Source organism: Mirounga leonina, unplaced genomic scaffold, assembly GCF_011800145.1.
Source record: "Mirounga leonina isolate KUSES-001 unplaced genomic scaffold, KU_Mleo_1.0 Mir_168, whole genome shotgun sequence".
NCBI classification, from domain to species: domain Eukaryota; kingdom Metazoa; phylum Chordata; class Mammalia; order Carnivora; family Phocidae; genus Mirounga; species Mirounga leonina.
Window position 1 is genome coordinate 8552331 of NW_023270426.1, and position 21346 is coordinate 8573676.

Here is a 21346-nt window from a genome sequence, read left to right on the forward strand (position 1 = left end):
TTTTATTTTGCTCTTCTCTGATCACTAAATTAATTCAATTACTTTAAAGATTTAAACAATTTGGAGAGAGTAAATTAGATAAGTATACACGTTATAAATAATATATATACATTATATATGGAGATTTCTTAAAAATGGTATACTACACACAGTATTTTGTAATTTCCTTTTTTACTTAATATACATATATATACATAAAGTGTACTTTATGCACATGTATTAGGGAAACCTTTCCTATGTCATGGATACTGAAATATATTCTCATTTTTAATAGCTGCCTTTATGGAAATAACTAAATTATTCACTTAGTCTTACTGATGAGCATTTAGGTTATTTACAGTTTTTTTGTTAGTGTGAATAATAAGCATCCTTTTGGGTACTTGGCTGTGTCCTTAGGAAAATTTCTGCATTGCAAAATGAAGAATATGCACATTTGTAAGGCTTTGGGATTTGTTGCAATTTATTGAAATAATCGTGAAAAAGTTTATAGCTACTCATTTATAGTAGCGGCCATGTATCAGAGAGCTCATGTGTCTCCATTTGTTTTTCCTAGACAGACAATGGAACGCGTCACATTGCAGAACCAGCTCCAGCAACTTCTGGAAGCCCAGAAATCAGAGTCACTCCTTTCTTCACCCAGGTAATACCAAGAACATGGGTGGTTAGAGTTCTTAGTTACTTTTAATCTCTGAGCTTTCTTTTGGACTTCTAGGGAAAATATCTTTAAGAAGACCACAATATTTTATTTTTATAAAGAGGAATAAAACTGAGACATTTCAGGGGGAAAAGGCCTTGGGCCTAAAGTCAAAAGACCTGGGTTCATCTCTGGCTCTGTCATTTCTTCTTTCCCCGATTGTAAGCAAGTCATGTACTCTTTCGGACTCCTTCATTTCTTCATCTGTGAAATGGAAATAAGGATATGTAGGTTCGTAAGGTTGTTGAAGATGAGAATAATAGAATTAGAGCAAAATTGATGTGTAAACAGTAAAAGAGTAGACAAATTTATATCGTCATGGCATTAGGTATGAGGCACTATACTTTGGTCATAGTTGCCACTATGGAGATTGATTTGCACAGACATTAAGGGATTATTCTTACTCTAGTCCTGTCGATTTGTTGTTAAGTCGTTCGTGGCAGTGAAGGAATTCAGTGATAAGAAATTCCCTCATATGTTCTTCATCATCTTTCAGTTCACCGTCCTCCCCAGCTTCCAGGAGGTCCCAGTGGAAATCTCCAGATGCTGATGATGAGTCTGTAGCCAAAAGCAAACCTGGAGTCCAAGAGGGGCTTCAGGTTCTTGGAAGCCTGTCAGCATCCAGCCGGGCCAGGGCCAAAGCAAAAGACGAAGATTCTGACAAAATCCTACGCCAGTTACTGGGAAAAGATATCTCAGAGAATGTCTGCACCCAGGAAAAGCTGTCCTTGGAATTCCAGGATGCTCAGGCTTCCTCTAGAAACTCCAAGAAGATCCCTGCGGAGAAGAGGGAACTGAAGTTAGCTCGGCTGAGGCAGCTGATGCAGCGGTCCCTGAGTGAGTCCGACACGGATTCCAACACCTCTGAGGACCCCAAGAGCACACCTGTGAGGAAGGCCGACAGGCCCCGGCCGCAGCCCATCGTGGGAAGCGTGGAGAGTGTGGACAGCGCAGAAAGCTTACATCTGATGATAAAGAAACACACCTTGGCATCGGGACGTAGGTTTCCTTTTGGCATCAAGGCCTCCAAATCTCTGGATGGCCATAGCCCATCCCCCACCTCAGAGAGCAGCGAACCTGACTTGGAATCCCAGTGTCCTGGCTCAGGGACCATTCCCCCAAGCCAGCCCTCTGGAGACCCCGCTCAGCCCAGCCCTAACAGCACTGCTGCCCAGAAAGTGGCCATGAGCCCCAAGAGCGCCCTCAAGTCTCCATCTTCCAAGCGCCGGACCTCCCAGAACTTGAAACTCAGAGTTACCTTTGAGGAGCCTGTGGTGCAGATGGAGCAAACTAGCCCTGAGCTAAATGGGGAGAAGGACAAAGATAAAGGCAGGCCCCTCCAGAGGGCCTCCACAAGTAGTGAATCGGGGGACCAGCTGAAAAGGCCTTTTGGAACCTTCCGGTCTATCATGGAGACGCTCAGCGGCAACCAGAACAATAATAATAACTACCAGGCGGCCAACCAGCTGAAGACGTCCACACTGCCCTTAACCTCACTTGGAAGGAAGACAACAGACCCCAAGGGAAATCCCGTGAGCTCTGCTAGCAAAGGAAAGAATAAGGCGGTGAGTGCTATTTGGAGACTGTCCCTTTTTTGCCTTTGAATTCTCTGTGCTGTTCCTCACACTACAGACTGGTGACCTTTGCCACCACAGGGAATCCCCAGAAAAAGTCCAAAGGGATGCACGGGAAGCCCAATCAGTGTGCTTTCTAATGAGATATGTCACATTAGAGTATAGACACTTTGCTCTTCCTTTGGAAAATAAGAGAGAAAGATTAAGTACATCACAGGACATTATACGCTGGTCCCCCAGTTGCCCTGAATAGTTTGCTCCCTCAGTATTAGGAGTCCTAAACTGGGAGGCATTTCTACAAGATCAGACCACCAGTTGATGTGAAACCAGGCCCTTCCTTCCTTGGCACTGACTCTTCCTCAGGAAGAATTTGTTCTCCTTAGATGACTGGCTAGTTTATTCTCAAGCCCAATGAAAGAGCACATAAATAGATACTCTATTTCTAAAGATTTAACCACTCAACTTTGGAATGACCTTTGAAAGGCATACACCCACAGGGACCTCCGCATTGGCATTTTATGACACAAACCAGTAAGTGTTAATCAGGATAATGCTGGGGCAGTCTGGAGTGCTCGGTACATGAGGGATGGCGGAGTGTGCCATGAACTACATTTTATAATTGCATTTCCTGGAAAACCATGCACTGTAATCTGTGGTTTAAAACCAGTGAATAGGGGCGCCTGGGTGGCTCAGTTGGTTAAGCGACTACCTTCGGCTCAGGTTGTGATCCTGGAGTCCCGGGATCGAGTCCCACATCGGGCTCCCTGCTCAGCGGGGAGTCTGCTTCTCCCTCTGACCCTCCCCCCTCTCATGCTCTCTCTATCTCATTCTCTCTCTCAAATAAATAAATAAAATCTTTAAAAAAATTTAAAAAATAAAAAAATAAATAAAACCAGTGAATAAGAGATAGGAACATCTTTTTAGACGATGTTTGCCATGTGTTCTGTGCATGCCGTGCCATCCCCAAAAAATGGTATAGCATCCAAAATATGAAACTCTAAGGAATGGAAGGATCCATAATATCCATCCTACAATCTAGAGAGCCCCAACCTGCATAACTGATTATTAGCTGTAAGGTGAAATTCCATCACGGTGAGGTTTAAGACCTGTCCAGATTCCTTTTGCAATACCGAAATCGAGTTTCCGTTAATATCGCTCTAATTAATCGAACGCCAGTTTTAACTATACATTGATTTCCAACGTGAATTGTCTTTGTCGTAAAGGACTTCCATGTTGTGTGTATTTCAGCTAGAAAAGTCACCCCCGTGCCCCAAGCCCCAGCCCCTTTGGGTTTCACACGGCCAGCCTTACCTTGCTCAAATAAGACTTTCCCAAGTCACTTACTGGGTTTTGTCACTCAGGAGTGGAAGAATGATCTCAGCAGCTCCCCGTGCTCCTTAAAGTATGTATGAAGCTTCTGTCCGCTAATCTGCCTCCTGCATGCCTCCTGTTGACTGAGACATGTGCACGTGCTGAGCTTTGTTGCATGTTTTCAGATGATGTTTAATTGCAGCTCTCTAGGAGATGTATGGCAGCTGCATCACCCTTTCTTCTAACTTGCTGACCGAAGAGCCTCTGCATAACCATGCACGGTACGTGGTGCTAGCTAGTGGGTCCTTCGCACAGTGAGGCCATGCCTTTCCTTTCAGTCCCAGAGCACCCTTTTAAGCCACAGTCCCAGAGCACCCTTAGCAGGAGCTGATACCAAGAAAGAAGAAAATGACACCGCCCCCCCCGCCACACACACACCCCAATAGAAGCAGCCAGGCTTATAACGGGGCTTTAGAAAGGGATCAAGTGCCTGATTGGCGGGGCTTTATTCCAGCCGCAGAGGGCAGAGGAATCTACTCACCTTACAAACATGCTGAGTCTCCCGGTTGACTTTGGCTTTCAGTCTTTGTTTTAATGGAGTCAAGTACCAAGTAAGTATAGAAATTAAATTTCCTGTCATGGGTGGACGGAGTTGATCTCTGATCAGAATCAGAGCTGTGAAGGAGAGCTGAGGTTTTATTTCATTGCTGATCCTAGACTGAAAGCTCCTTTCATCACTGTGCTGGGGAGAAGCAAGGCCCTGCCATTCTGAAATTGCTCTTGCTTAATGCTCAGAACCCCAGTGCCCAGCAGTCAGCCCGTCTGTGTGTGCCCACCAGTCACATCCGGGGCTTTCCCAAACAAAATGTTTATGCTTCAAAATGCATGGACTGTGTAGAGAAAAGGATCATCTTTGAAGGTCCCCAGTGGCTCAGGCGCCTCTCTGGGCAAAGTCCTTCTGCATCGGGGCTTTCTTTCCTCCCCTGGGGAATGTGCACAACTCCCACTCCCGGACGAAGCAGGAAACGGGAGGAGTGAAAGAAGACCCCTGGAGGGCCACTTCCTGCACTCGGTGCCCGGTGACTGGCTTCTTTCAGAAGAAAGCCCCAAATTCATGTTAAGGGAGGCTGTCACTTTTAAATCATTCAAACTTGCTTTAATATAATTATTTAGATTAAAAGAAAAATATGTTACACCTTGCAGCACCCTTCCAAAATCCTCCGCACTGTTTTGTGAATGTGCGTCTGTTTCTATATAATGATAAACACACCCAAATAAGAGTGTACGTGTTGTGAGTATAAATTTTTAGATCAGAATACTAAGGCACAAGAAACGTCCTTTTCTTGACCTTTTAAATCAAATTTAATCTGCTCCAGGTCTCTGGTCAGCCCAGAGGAGAAGTAAATCTCAGGCATTTCAGGGAGTGCCCCTAGGGGTCTCATTAATTCAGTAAATTGAAGGAAGCACCTTGGAGCTTAGGTATTTACTGGTCACCAGCATGCAACTTGGGTCAGGCTCACACGGTGCCTGAGTCTGGGCTGCTTCCGGCCACCCTGGGGCAGAGAATCTCAACCAGTTCTTCGAACCCAAGGCCTGGGGTAGGAAGGAAATAGAAGAAAAAAAAAACGTCCATTCCCCTCCCAGACATTGGTACTGGACCCCCTCTGTTCCTCCCAACCCACCTCCCCACCCCCATACCCTTCTCAGTCCCAGGTGAGGTTGGGTTGTGTCTTCTGGTACCTGGAAAGTTCTGCTCCTGTCCTTAAACAGAAGTCACCAACTTCTGTTTAAGAAGGCAGGAAAGGCAGCACAAAGACTTGAGAAACTCTTGGGAGGGAGAAGGAGAACACCTCTCATCTCTCGAAGATTCCTACAGTACCTGGAAACAAGACAGTTAGTTAGTATCACAGTGGATTGTCCTGCCAGAAATATTTCATCCTTTTTACAAGCAAAGGAACAAAGCTGAACAATTTTCTATAATATAATTACAAAAGTCAGAGCACCAAATGAGACTTTGGGGCTCCTGAGCTATCCGACTCTAGGTTAACTCTTTCCTACTCAGCGGAGGGAACAATCCTTCTGAAGGCTCAGTTTTGAACCTCAGAGTCACTGGGTTTACATATTAACAGAGTTTGATTTCAGCGATAAACTAGAAACCCCAAAATAAAAATACTCAGTGTATTTAAATAAGCATCTTAACCCCTTCCCCTCCGTACCTTATAAATTAGCCTCTACTTTATCATGGTTTCCGTTTAGCATGCGTTCCACAGAAAGTGAAAAGTCCCTCGTTGGCTCACACTGGAGAGGGGAGGTTTCTCGGATTCACTCATAATGACACAGAGGCAGAGAGAACATGGCCAAGTTCACTCCTTATATAAAATAAGGGTGGACGGCTATAGTGGAAATGAAGATTCCTCAGAGAAATTAACATCAGCATGAGATCGTGGGCATGAAAAACACCTAATTGACTCAAGTGCTTGCTTCATTTTGCCTGGGGGACCCACTGAAGGAACATCCCACGGAAAAATACAATATAGAAAGGAACCCAAGTGTTCATCCCTCAGTGATGCCTTCAAATCTTGGCCCAAGAATTTGCTTGAAAGCTAAACGGCTCCTCTCGGGTAGCAGAGATTCTCCAGGCTTATATAACTTTGGAATCCAATGGCAGTCATTGGTTTGGGGTTGGTTCCAAATATTAATGCCACCGAATTACCCCATCTCTATGGCGCTAGGAGAAAGAGTGGGTCCCCAGAACCTAGTTGCAGACTTACGCTGGAGTCACATTTTAGTTCCTAAGAAATGTTTATTTTTCCTGGGAAAATACAGGCAGTAAATACATTTGAAAGAACATCACCTCCTGTGTGGGGTTTCTGTTTGCTATTTATTTTCCTAAATTGGTCACAGCTTGATAGCAAAGAATCTAAATTTCTTTTCAATGCCCTTTAAAATTAGATTCAACTCCATTACTCTGGACAGCTTTCCCGGAGTGTTTCCACAGCCCACGATGACTTTGTTTATAACAAGCAGATTTATCTTTACTTTTTCTTATCAAGGACAAGTTGGTTTTGAGTTATTACAACTCCAAGGGAATGTTTGCAATTACTTGTTTTAAAATGCCGATAAGACATTCACTTCCCAGAGTTTAAGTCTTAGTGAGACCTGGGACACATGACGGGAGCTTTGCGTCCAGCTAGCTAGAGGCAGAGGGTATCATCCTCTGGCCACCACCACCCACCCCCTCTGTGACCACAGTGCCGCTGTGGCCTGAAACCCTCATCCTAGCCCCAACACCAGAGCAGACAGCTTCAAAACACATTAAGTAATAAACACCATTAGTGTGGGTTTTACTGCCAAGGAATTAGCCACACGGGAAATGATACATGCAGGACCAAGAGCTCTGGTATCCGATATTTTGCATAGATGTCAAGGATGTTCACTAACCACTTCAACAGGAGTCGTAGGTTTGGCCTAAGATGATATGAGGTGTGGTGGTATTCACCTGCTGGGCCCAGTAGGAGGTCAGAGTTGAGGGTGCCCACCCCCACCAGCACACACACACACACACACACACACATATTAGGTCCTTACTGTCAGGATATCATGCTAATCAGAAAAATGATCAAAGATATGGAAGCCATTGGAAAAGTAGAGGTGAGGCCCTGGCTGAAAGCTGTCTCCCAAGTACAGTGTGTACCCTCAGCCCCACTGAAGAGCACTTCCAGACTCATGATGGAAAAATCCAGTCGGCGCCAAAAAGGAGCCCCCAGTCTTGCTGAACAAAGGCATCCTCACCATCATTTCTCTGGATATGAGAAAATAACCACATTCTAATCTTGTCTTTAATTTTTTACCTTAAAGTATCTATTTTTTAACCCATATGCTTTTTATGGGATATGTCTGTAATTTTTTGGTCACTGTTATGTTACCACGGCTCTCTGATCCATGCCGAGGACATAGTTCTAGAGCGACCTCCCCGGGGGCAGACAGAGTCTTAAGTATAACAGTTCAGCAAAGTTGGTTCAAGGGCTAATACAAAAAGGGGATTTAGCGATTACAGACATTAGCATTATCACTCAAAAACTATAGTTTTGGCTTCTAAGCCCTGATCTGAAGTGGATATTCATTTGTAATATACTAGCTCTGGGGTCTAGAGCCAGCCCATTAGCAGGAATTGATACCAGGTCCCTGAGGTGCCTTCCTCTACTCCAGAAACCCCTAGAACCCACCTGCTCACCTTTCCCTCCACTCCTCCTCCATGTGTCCCCAGGTTCTGTGTTCCCTGTACAACTCTTGTCCTTCCCACCCTCACCTCTGCCTCCTTAGTGTTCATATTAGTTTCAGAGGGGAAACCCATATTTCATACTGGAGCTTTGTCCCTATGACTTAGAGGAGAGAGGAGAGACCCCAATCTTGAACATTTCTCCAAAGGCAGGTTCTCCTTTGCTCAGGCCACAGTTTTTGCATTGTCCGTGGCTGTCACATAGCAGAATCTTGTGTGTGGAGGGAAATACTCATATGATGAGGGATAGTTAAAATGACCAGACCCTCCCAATGTCTCGGCACAACTTCACAAGCTCTTTATAAAAGCTGCCAGAGTTCCCAAGGTTGACCAGGGCATGATTCACAAATGGAGTTTCTTTCCATACATGCCGTACACCCACTGGGAAAAGGAGAAAGCATATGCTGCCACAGGAAGACAATGAAACAGAGTTTAGTCTCCAAGTATGAGGAGTTGAGACATAGAAAAAGCTATTGCAACTAAGATCCCACGTTCAGTCTTCAAGCGCTGCCCTTGGAAGGCAGGAAATGACCATGTGGAAGAGCCATGAACGAGAAGTAGGAGGGTACAGAGAGAAGACCTTCCTTCAAAACCAAAACCATCCCACCAGAAATACGTTCTTTCAGCATGTGAATCCTGGCTTAAATGCAATCACAAAACTGAAGAACAGACTACTCCCTTTTCCCACTTCCACCCTCCTTTCCTCCCTCCCCTCTGCGGTCCTGGTTTGAACTGTGAAATGCCCCTGGGGAAGCTGTCCTATTAGTGTCCTATGGGCACCATCTCTGCCACCACGGGGGTGTCTCCAAACATTAAAAGAGTAGTTCCTGTCTATAAGCTCTGAGGAAGACTGGAGTTTCCAAGAAGCAGCCATTCATTTGAGGTTTAAAAGTACCAGCTACCCTATGACCCAGCAATTGCACTACTGGGTATTTACCCCAAAGACACAGATGTAGTGAAAAGAAGGGGCACCTGTACCCCAATGTTTATAGCAGCAATGTCCACAATAGCCAAACTGTGGAAGGAGCCGAGATGCCCTTCAACAGACGAATGGATAAAGAAGATGTGGTCCATATATACAATGGACTATTACTCAGCCATTAGAAAGGATGAATACCCACCATTCGCATCGACATGGATGGGACTGGAGGAGATGATGCTAAGTGAAATAAGTGAAGTAGAGAAAGACAATTATCATATGGTTTCACTTATTTGTGGAACATAAGGAATAGCATGGAGGACATCAGGAGAAGGAAGGGAAAAATGAAGGGGGGCAGAAATCAGAGGGGGGAATGAACTATGAGAGACTATGGACTCTGAGAAACAAACTGAGGGTTTTAGAGGGGAGGAGGGTGGGGGGGTTGGGTTAGCCCAGTGATGGGTATTAAGGAGGGCACATATTGCATGGAGCACTGGGTGTTATATGCAAACAATGAATCATGGATCACTACATCAAGAACTAATGATGTACTGTATGGTACTAACATAACATAATAAAAAAAAATTATAAACAAAATAAAAATATAAGTACCAGCTAGAGACTTTACCCAGATAACTTCCAGTACTTTCACCACAGTCATCTTGGATTTTCCTTTCCACACTGAGAACCGTGCAGATACATTAGCCTCCTGGATGCCACATCCCTGGTTTGCCAGTGCACTCACTGCACCACCGTCTTTCTCTCTAAGCCAGGCATTTTGCTGTGCTGGCACAAGGCATGCTGCTTCCCAAAAGAGATCAGAATCCAGGGAGAATTAAAAGAGGATAGAGTTATAACACAGTAAACTCCATGAAACATAGAGAAGCTTCATGAGAGTGGGGACCCTTGACAGCCTCCCTACACCCCCCATCAGTACCCCCAGTGTCCAGCTTGGTGCCTGGCACATGCTAGAGACTTCATAAATATTTGGCAAGAGGGAGAGTGGAGAGAGGAAAGGGAGAAAGAAGAGGGAAAAGGAGAAACAAAATAAAAAGGACTGAGCTTGTTATCCCAAGAAATAATGGTGTCCTCCATCTAAATCTAGGCCCTTTGATGACAAGCCTCCCTACCTACAATGAGTTTTTAGTGTGGGTACCTGGAGGGCAAGTTGTTCATTCTTTGAACCGGAATCCCATTTTTTAGTAGATGGGATTTAGAGATTTGCTCTCAGTAAAGTTCTGAAGGAGACCATGAAAGTAACAAAATCTCCCTGTTTTGGTTATCAGTGGAAGTGTAATGCATGCCCATGGACCCTTTTAAACTAATCCTCCAAGTAAATTGCTCTCTGGTCACGATGGGCTATGGAAATGTGGAATCCCTGCCTAGATGAATCAGCAAGTAATTGCAAAACTGTTATTTAAATTTAAGCCTTTTCTTCTTCCCAATTTTGGTCACTGAGAATGTGATTTCATATCCAAAAATGAAATCAAGGAACAGCAAATTATCTGAATAATTATGCCAGAATTACCCAAACACTTTTGTTCCTTTGAATACTGGTAATTCAGGACTAGGCAATTGAGGGATTCAGGGAGGCTTATCCTGATATTATTCAAATAAATGCCTCAAGTATACACTCGGCTCTAATCATGCTGGGTTTTGTCCTGCAGAAAGTGTTCCTTTTTAGTGTTCTTGACCACAACACCCCTTATATTAAAGCAAAAATACTCTGTTAATGTCTAAATGATGATATCATCCTTAAACTACAACCTAAGCGTTCTTTTTAACTTTTATTGGTTTTTCATTTACTTTTTTGTCGAAGTGCTGTAGGTATCTATAACAGTGATGTTAGCGTTCTAACAAAAATTGGCTCTCCACTGCCCAACCTACCCTGTTCTGTATTCCCACTCCCCTGAATCAACCACTTGGCTTTCTTTCAGATGTATTCTCTAGTATTCTGTATTGCCAGATCACATGCTCATACAGATATTCAACTTTAGATATTCTCTCTGTTACCTATTGGCATTCCACTATAGAAGGTAAAATGATAGCTAACACTTATAAAGCATTTACAGTGTACCAAAGAATATTCTAGGCACCATATGCATATTAACTGTTTTAACCTTCACAGTAACACAATAGGGTAGATACTATTATTATCAGATTTTGCAGATTGGAAGTCAAGGCACAGAGAGATTATGTATCTTGCCCAAGTTTGTACAGCAATGATAAAAATAAATTAGGGAGCCAGGATTCCAAAAATCTATATTCTCCACAAAGAACCAAACTTGTCTAGCTCTATTGTAGCACTCAGCACTGCCCCCTACCCCCAAACACACACACACACACACACACACACACACACACCTGCTTCCTCTTCCCACCATTATTAATACAGTTTTATCTCTCTTGGGTTAAATTAGTATTTGGTGTTTATTATTACTATGGCTGTCTAAATATTAATCACACTAGGTCCATGCATTTCCTTTCTAATTATAACTTTACATTTTGGGGGGAGAAAGTAATTTTTGCTTCTCGAGTTTACAATTCATTTCTAAACACTTCACAGGAGACAGAATCCTTCCTTCAGCACATTCAGACAAATCAGGTGTCTCTCAGTTTGTTCAAGGAGCAACCTCTTTCCTCCTGCCCCAGTCTGGACTGCTGCTATCTGGCAGGGCTATACAGCTGTCTTCCTGGTGTTTCTCCCATACATTATTCTGGGAATTGCTTCTGCTTCTCTCCTGTGTAGAGCCCTATTTCCTGAATCTGTCTTTTCCCATTTAGGGTTTATGCTCTTGTTTTGGTAAACACATCTTCCCATCTTTAGGAGGTGAATGGGTGCTAAATTTGTTGAGACCTTGTCTGTCTGAAAGGATCTTCATTTTGCCCTCATCCTGAATTAGGTGTGTTTGGCTAGGTATAGAATTCTATGTAGGAAACAATTTTCCCTCAGAATCTTGAACACATTGTTTCATTTTCTTCTTGCTTCTAATGTGTCTTTTGCAAAGCTCCATTCCTCTCTAATTGCAAATCCCTTGGAAGCTATTATGATTTTCTCTTTATCCCCAGTATTTTGATTTCCTGATGCTTTGTCATGATGCTATTTTCATTCCTGACATGTGGGCACTCAGCAGACTTTTTCAATCTGGAAAGCTATGTGCTACAGTTCTGGGAAATGTTTTTGTTTTCAATTTCTTTGAAAGTTTTCTCCATTCCAATTTCTCTGATCACTCTTTCTGGAAATCATGTTATTGTAATGTTGGACACACTGAATCAATCCTCAGATTTGCTAACTATTTTTCTATATTTATCCATACTTTTGCTTTTTCTAGTTCTTTTAGGAAAGAACTGACCTGTACCTTCCAACCTTTCTAATTTTTTATTTTTGCTATAATAGTGTTAATTTCTAAAAGTACTTCGTTGGTTTTCTCTGTTTCCTCTTTGTAGCATTATACATGCAGGACTTACTTAAATTTTACAGTCAAGTACAAATGTATATTTTTTTCTTTTCTTCCTTTTTGCAGTAAAAATGGTGTGTGATACAGTTTTGCTTCTTGCTTTTCTTCATCTAACACAATGAAGGTCTTTATGTATTAGTATATAGTTTCTTTATTCTTTTACATAGCTACATATTATTTCACTGTATGAATGTCTTATTTTTAACCTTTCATTTTATTGAGATTCTCGCCTTCTTTTGACTTATAACAGCTCTTTATATATTACATACTAGGAAGACTAACCCTTTATAATATGAATTGCAGACATTTCCCCAGTTTTTCTTTTCTTGTTAAAGATGTTCAAAGTTCTCATTGTCTCCCTATGTTATCTCTATTCACTTTGACTTCCATTTCTCTGTTTATTTTGGTCCTGTCTTTCATAGTAGCACTTTCCTCAAATATCTGATGATCTCCAACTCATTTATATTCACTAAAGCTGAATGGAAGCTCCGACTTTATGGGTGAGGCTTATGGACTGGTAGATGTTGTTTCACACGAACTGGTGAGGACGGGGCTCTTTTGTTGGGGAAGTCCCTGTCAGTATTTGTAGGTCTTTTCTCTTGGCCAGTTCATTTCTCAAGTTAAGGAAACTCCAGTCTTCTGCTAGGGCCCATAACCTGAGTGCCAAGCATTCATGAGTCAGACTAAAGGGAGGTGGGTTGAGAATCATATTCTCACTTTCTCACTTCGGGAGACTTTCATTTAATCTTCTGGTTTCCACCCCCTTTAGCTGAATTCAGAGTCTCTCTGGCTCATGCCTTGTAAATTGTAACCTCCAGTCTTCTTTCAGTGGGAAAGAGATATATACCTAGCTACATTTGGTCAGGGAGGTAATCTGGGATATGAATTGCTACTTCCAAAAATTTTTCAAATAATCTTCCCATTTTCAGCACCCACTCAGCACCCACTGTCACCTTCAGAAATACATGATGCTTTTGGTTTCTGTATCTTGCAGCACAAATCAGTTTGTTGCGTTCCCTGCCCATAGGCTTAGATTTCTGCATCTTCAACTCTGCTAAATCAACTCCACATGCCCGTTCACCTTCTTGTTTCTGAAATAGTGTTGGTATTTTGTCTGTTATCATCCCCTCTCACTTCCCTTATTCATTTAGGTTTATGCCTTTCTTATTTCTTTACTTTCCTTTTAGTGTTGTTTTGTAAGAATAGGGTGATGAATGTATGTATTTAATCCACCATGTTTAATTGAAAGTCCCTAGAACATCTTTTAGCCAACCAGGTTTTTCTTGCCCCTTCTTCCCTTTCTTGCCCGTAGACACTCTCTAAAGTTCTATTCAGGGGCACCTGGCTGGCTCAGTTGCTAAAGCTTGCAACTCTTGATCTCAGGGTCATAAGCTCGAGCCCCACATTGGGTGTAGAGATTACTTAAAATAAAATCTTAAAAAAATTAATAAGGTTCTGTTCAGAGGAATAAATAAAGTAAGAATAAAGTAAGAATTAGAACATTCAGGCTGGGATGAGGATCAAATATTTACTGGAACACTGAGAATAGACTACATGGTCTTTGTAAGCAAGCACGATTTGAGGCCATAAAATCCCACTTGAGGCTCTCCATCCAAATATGTCCTCATGTTAGCAAGTAGCATTAACGGAAACACTTTGTTTTTGTCTGATGTAGCAACAAGAAGGAATTTATTAATATGTAGGCTGGCCCACCTTCAGGAGATGACTCCTCTCTGGAACATTTTTGTACCCAGAATGTGAGTAATATCTCATGAAAACGAATGCATCTACCCAGAAGGGAATTCACTTACACAGCACAACTGTTCCAAGGCTTAAGCTGGTATTTCTTTACATAGGCTTACTAGGTATCAGATCCTGGGGGCAGCAAACAGCATTACTTTTTCCTGGTTTTTTCTTTTTCCCCTAGACTTACCTACTTATGATCTTCCAACAGTAATCACCCAAAAAAAGTGTCTTCTTTGAACGATTAAGACTTGAGCTTATTGGACATTAAAGATGTCACCAACGAATCCATGTCAATAAAATATAAACATCTCTTGTTTCCACTCGACCAGCATTACTATACTTACTATCTTATTTGACGCGACTTTAACTTGAATTTGATGAAATTCGCTTGACTAGAATCTTGCCTGGATTCCAATCAGCATGATTGAGAAATGACTTCCAGAGCTGAATTAAAAAGTGTTGGCTAAGTGTGTGTTATTACATGACTATAGCTTTTATTGTTTAAAGAGTGGTTTATATGAAAAGAAAATAATTTGCCTACTGGAATGAAGTGTTCCTCAGTGTGGTTTGTATGAGGATAGTTTCCATGTTTGGTGAGCTGTTTAGTGCTGTTGTCTTGTAACTTGACCATAGTTTTATCTAATTCTGGTCTTTATGGTTTTTCTTCTGCTTAGGCATAATGACATCAATAGAAAAATGAAGAAATCCTACAGCATAAAGCACAATGCTGAGCCAGAGTCAAAAGAACTCTTCTTGTAAATCACTTTTTTCTTATCTCTCATTGCCGCCCTTTGGACACCATTGGAAATTTCTGGACTATCCACTGTGGAAATAGAATCATGAGAACCAATGCCTCACCAGCAGAAGAACAATATCAGGATGCCTTAAATTTATAGTAGTAGACTATATAATACACATTTTTGGGTGATATTTGTATATAGAACTTGTTTCTAAAGAGATGATGTTTAAAAGCATGATTGGGCCAATGTATGTTTTTTAAGATTGAATTGGTTCAGCTTACCCACACAATGTCCACCTAAAGCCACTGGCACCATCTTGTCTTTCATCAGTTGCATGAGTGTTTGCTAATGTTGATTGAACTTTCCTTTCCCAGTAAAATGGGCAGTTTGGGCTCAGCTCCTCAATGAGACCAGGTCAGTGGTATTGTTTTCTGTCAAGAGTGTTTTTTCTGTCATTTCTACTTTTTGTATAAAGGAAATAAAACAATGTTAACAGCACCTAGAAGCTTGGGGCACCTACTTTCTAATAAGCCTGTGATGTTCTGCTTTCTAAGAGACCTTGAGACTATTTTGATTGCTGATATTTTATTTCAGGAACAAACTGCCCGGTTTAGCTATTTTCCCATAGGGGTGAAATAAAACATTCTAGTTTTCATTAAGCACTAAAGGATCAGACAAGTATATAAAGTAAGTCAATTCCTTCTGTCTTCTCAAATCCCAGCATTGACATGAGAAAATACTAATGACATCTAAGGATTCAGCCCCTGTTTGGGTCACTTTTTCTGTCAAGAACACATTATGAGACCTGTCTAATCCCTTTAGGAGACAGTGTGGAGCCTGAGTTTATAACAACCCTATTGTTGATATAGCTCTTTCAGTCCATGTAAGCAGTAAGTTCCAGATGGTTTCGTCCTATCATGTAAAAAAATATTTCTGTTGAAACTTCAAGAGTTTTATTTTCAAAGTGTTGGCACGGCCCATAAGAGGCCTGTCAAATCTTAGTTTGGAAATTGAATGTGTTCTTACCAGTAGGAGGGAGCCCTATATGTTACTCACAGTTATGAGCAGTGTTACTGCCATCAAATGTGGACCATTCCATATCCTGGTGGACACAAGAGGCCAAGGTACTGAGTTAGGAGGAAATCTTGCATATATGGGTGACAAACTTGGCCTGACAAATTTGAGCTTGACAAGATGCAGTGAGGTATAGAAGAAGGACCTAATATTCAAGTACCTTTTAGGTACCAGCCACACTTATGTAGAGATATTACTACTACCATTTTATAGCTTAGCAAATTAAACTTCAGAAAGCTTTAAGTCCTATGTCCAAAGTAATACTACTTGTAAATAGCAGACTTGGCTCGGGCCCAGGTTTGCTCATTATTCCCACTGGACTAGCCTATCGGTCCTGCACAATGCCATATCTTTAGTGCATTACCCACTGGACTAGTATACAGGGATCATGAGTTGTGTTGCCTCTACTTCTGGGTGACTCTTGGGTCTTGGGTAAGGAACATTGCCTCCTCGAGAAATCTGGAAAAGGGCGAGACTGGCCTGCATGCACATTTCAGAGGTAAGTTCCTTTCGACCTACAGAGCAACATGTCTAGGAATTCAACCAATTTGTTCTGTCCATGTTTGGGTCCTCTGAGTTCCTGTCATTAGAGCCCAGTGCCCTGCGTGGTTCTGCGTTGCTCACATTGTCTTCTCGAATGAGATGCCCTATTCTGAATTTGGCCCCTTGGCCTCAAGGACCCTCTCTGCTTCTTCACATTTCATTGCTGGGTCCTACTGTTACAATTCTAATAGAGAATATATGGCCAGCATCTGTGAAGATTCTCGTGCTTTCTGCTTGGTACAGAAGAGGTGACACTCACGCCACACGTGAGCCAAGCTTTTGGACTTAGTTATAGAATGAGGCTTGCAAGGGAAAGGGACCCACAGAGTGCTCTCTCTGTTCCCCAGCAGCCCCAGCTTTTTTCTTAGACTGGGTTTTTAAACTTAAAAGTTGAAGGGGTGGGGTGGCGTTCTGCAGAGATTTTACAAGCCAAACATAGAGTTCCCAATTAAACGTAGCAGAGAAAACCAAGAGTTTGAAAGAAAAAGATGCTACCTTGACATAGAAAACTGGCAATTCGATTGTTTATTGACACAAGCATTTGTGTACTAAGAGTACTAAGAGTACTAGGCCCTGCAGAGCAAATAATTAAAAAAAAAAAAAGGCAAAACAGGAAAATTCAAGTACATTCAGATGAGCCAGATTGCCGAGACAATGCATTCTGTGTTTATTGATGTTGTTAGGACACTAAAAATGCTGATCCTTAAATCACGCATGTACACCATCTTTACCATCCAAGTTCTTTATGAAATGGATAAATTATGCTTGCTTGAAATAAATAGAAATGATGTGTTCCTTACCACAAGCTCAGTTGTGTGCAGAATTTATAAAATGAAAACACAGACTCTTATTTCTTCACAGAAATGAAGACACACATGTTAAAGAAAGAGAGAGTGTGTTTCCTTCAAGTAAGCGGAACTTTGGGGCCCCTGCCCCACTCCATCCCACTGGGCTAGTAAAATGAGTGAAGCTCTATCTGCCTGCCTAATTACATGCAGCAGAGCTGGAAACTCAGCCCCACTGTAAAAAAAACTCTCTCAGCATCTGTCAACGTCTTTTAAAGACTGGCTGCTTTTATGTCACTAAAGGGACTCATTTTGCCAAAGTTCAACACATCAAATTAAGAACGTTTCTTAGAAAAGATAACAAAATACCAAACCTTCACCACTTTGAATGGATTGAATGCCCATTCGTTATTCTCATAAAACATTAGTACCAAGACCTCAACTCTAAGAAGAAACTTCTAGATGTGCATCATGGGGTTAGGAGTGGGTATGAAGACTCTCAAAGGGTATCTATCTTCATGTAAATTTTGAAAATTTTTTTCTCAAAGCAAATATTTGCAGGCTGGATGGTACAGGCTAGAGGAAATAACTATAAAATATTTAAATAATTCCCTGAAGGACTCCTTGATACGAAATGCGTTAAATGTTCTCTCTTCAGGAGCCACCTATGTGTGTAATCTGAGTTAACTGATACAGCCAAGTAAGAATAAGGGATCCATGGCAATGGAGGTGATACCATGTCCCCATGTGAAAATGGAGTTTGTGCTGTCTATTGCCCTGAAACTAATTTGTTCATGGGTCTCTCTCTATAAGTCCCATGTTATCTCTGATTTTATTTCCCTTTATTCTTCATTGCATAGTTCAATGTAACTTTTTGAGCGCCTGATTCCTGTCTCCTAACAAAACCCTATGTTCATTGATCTCCACAAGAATCTTTGTCGCCTCTCATAGATGGTGGTTAGTAAATACCTATCGTCAATTTTTGTCAATATTTTTCAACTTCTGCTACCCTTATATCCATCTTAGTTTCTTCTCATTTCTTCCCCATTCTTCTACCCCTTCCTCCTCCTCTTCTCTTTTTCTCTCTCTCCTTCCCTCCCTTACTCTCTTTCCTCTGCTGACACCTCCACTCTCCATTTTTCCCCTTTGTCTGCCCTAGGTTCCCAAGATCTGGAAACCCTTTTTATGGGGTTTCCTTGGAAGAAGCCTGGCAAAGGAATTGCAGTAAGTAGAAATGTACTGGACCCATACTTACAATGAAAAATCCTCTCTCCCTTCTTGCCACAGTGTGTAAACAGAACGGCATCTTTCTATATGCTGATGTGGTCATCAGACTCTGATTGAGCCCATGCCAAGGATGGGGCCCCGGGCTAGGCACTCTCTTGGAATAAAAACCACTCAGAAGTTGGTATTAACCATGGTGGGGGCATACAAGGATACATAAGTTAACAAATTGTGTATTTGGAGGGACACATGGGTAAAAGTATTGTAATTGGTTCATAGCTTACAGTTCTCAAACTTTGCTATACATTAGAATCACCTGGGGGAGCTTTTAAAAATCTGATGTCCAGGGGCACCTGGGTGGCTCAGGTGGTTAAGCATCCAACTCTTGATTTCGGCTCAGGTCATGATCTCCAGGTCATGGGATCAAGCCCCGCGTTGGGCTCTGCACTCAGTGCAAAGTCTGCTTGGGATTTTCCTTCTCCCTCTGCCCTTCCCTCCCTGCTAAAAAAAAATAAAAAATAAAAAATCTATGTCCATGCCAACCCTATAATAAATGTAACTCTCTGGGTAGAACCCAGACATCAGTATTTGTAAAAACTCCCCTCACAATTCCAAAAAGGCAACCAAGCTTTAACACTAACACCTCACTACTCAAAGTGTGGCCAGAAAACATTAGCATTGACATCAGCTGGGAGCATATCAGAAATGCAGAATCATCTGACACTGACCATGGCCTCTACTTCTAATTTTGTGAGGCTGTGAACTGTCTATTGAGACAAAAAAAGACCCTTCCTCAAGGAGAGGGGAAGAATGATGATGAGCCCCTAAACCTAGAGTCAGATTTGAAGAGGGTATTAGGTGTTTTCTGGAAATACCACATTATATTCTTCTGTTTAGTGTGTCCATAAGTTTAATGTGTATATATGGAAATCCTATTCCATACTATAATCTCATATGCAGAAATTCAAAATCATATAATTATAGAAAGTGAGGTTTTTTTTCTGGATGGGAGAGGTAAAAGAGAGCACCATAATGTTTCAAGAAAGGATGAGGCCATTGCACTTTTTAAATCATGCTGAGGGTAGCTTTTCCATTGTTATTTCTCAAAGTTCTCTAAAATCTGGATGTATGAAACCAAATCACCAAGAAGCTACCCATCTGGCAAGGGCATAAGGAAGACAAAATACAGTCAAGCAATGACTAAAACCATTCCCAGAACCACTCCTCAACCACCACTGCGGGGGCTTCCCATATATGCCAGCAAGACACACGACTTCATGATTTTATGACTTCAAGACACAGTGCAGTGCTATACTGTATGCCAAAGACATTCCTTTGTTTACACAACACACACACAGACACACATGAACACACAGTGAATGTCTGCCTTGTGCACAGCTCTGTCCCAAGCGGCAGAAAGGCAAGCATAAATCTAGGGTAATGAATGCATATTGCTTTGGATGAAATGTGGAAAGTCTGAGTTCAACTGGATAAATTTTTTGTGATGTTGTGCCCATAGTCACATTAATATTTTATAACTATATTTCTTGTCTTTCTATGGAATCCATTTCATGCAGTTGTTCAGCGCATGAGGAACAAGGAAGGAAGGATTTAAATTCTATTATTTGTGGTTGGCCGAGCTAGCTGTCTTCTCAATATCCTTTCTCTCTTTCTTCCCAATTAAGAGAAGCCAGTTAAATGTTCTCAGGTAAAATGACTTTACCAAATGCCCTGGAAATTAGGAACGGTCATGTGACTCAGTTTGGCTAATGAAAAGTCAGTAGAGATCCTATAGCACTTCAGAAAATGTTGGAGAGAAAGAAGCTTGCCTGGCCTTTATCTTTTGTGGCTTCTGCTTTCCCCTCTGGGGCAGAGCAGTGCCTCTTGCAGCCATGAGAACAGAAGTTACCTGCCAAAAAGGGACTAGAAGAAAAGAGAAAGACCCTGGTTCCATGAGAAGATGTGCAGGCTTATGGACTGTCTCCCAAATTATTTGAGTAAAATAAGCCCTTTTATTTTTTTTATTTTTTTTTATTTTTAAAGATTTTATTTATTTGACAGAGAGAGACACAGTGAGAGAGGGAACACAAGCAGGGGTAGTGGGAGAGGGAGAAGCAGGCTTTCCGCTGAGCAGGGAGCCCGATGCGGGGCTTGATCCCAGAACCCTGGGATCATGACCTGAGCCGAAGGCAAACGAAAATAAGCCCTGTTCATTGACTAAGTCCCTTGTAGCTGGCTTCTGGTAGGAGCAGCCAAATATAAAACCAAACTGATGGACTCATCCTACAGGATAAAGAGTATACATCCAGGTTATGGGAATAAAGCAGCATGTCACAAATGATACTCTGTTGACCATCAGGTCTGGGAGATATTTTAGCTGTGCTTCAGGATTAAAGTATGTCTTGCTAGTTTGGCAAACAGTGCCTAGAAAATCCCTTGATCGATTGTGATGGACCACTTTCAAAGTCTGGGACTTAATCCCCCTCATTGGTGGCTACTGGTGTAGCCCTCAGGTGTTAGCTTCCTCAGGGAATTGCCCTTGGCGGAGAAAGCCACCATGCCCAAGAGCACACCCCTTCTGAGGACAGCTTGGATCCAGTGAGTGATCAGTGTCGGGGTGTAGGGTCCCAGCCCCTCACCCAATGGGAGACAACTCCAAAAAGCCATCCCAGGTCCAGTGTTCCCCATGGCTTTCACCCTACTTCCTCCTCCACTTTATCCTGCGCTCCTTCTCCCCCTGCCCTCCCCTCTTCTTGTCTTCCTTAGGTGTTGATCCCAGGAGCCATCTGTAGTAAACTTCCTACACACTAATCACCAGGTCAGAGTCTCTCTACCAGGGAGCTCAATCTGTGACAGCATATTAGCCTAGACAAGTCTCGAAGAATCTCAGAATACAAAAGCGACTCGTTCAATTGTGTTGGGTGCTTCAACAGATTTGTAAACCAGAGGATGTTTCCTTTGGAATGCTTGTCACGTTCTCCATTTCTCTTAATAGGAGT

The 21346-nt window shown here is 42.1% G+C and overlaps 1 protein-coding gene across 2 annotated transcripts in view; it reads left to right on the forward strand.

Annotated features, from left to right (window-relative positions):
- SNCAIP (synuclein alpha interacting protein) overlaps positions 1–14813 on the forward strand; it is a 161141-nt gene extending 146328 nt beyond the window's left edge. Inside the window, exons 9-12 of one of the 2 annotated variants that reach the window (XM_035013988.1) lie at positions 554–640; positions 1191–2259; positions 3630–3670; positions 14656–14813. In XM_035013988.1, the coding sequence (XP_034869879.1) occupies positions 554–640; positions 1191–2259; positions 3630–3670; positions 14656–14740 (1282 nt within the window). In that variant the 3' untranslated portion in view covers positions 14741–14813. The remainder of the gene's footprint in view (positions 1–553; positions 641–1190; positions 2260–3629; positions 3671–14655) is intronic. The other variant, XM_035013989.1, reaches the window with a different exon arrangement.
- The last annotated feature ends 6533 nt before the right edge of the window (positions 14814–21346 follow it).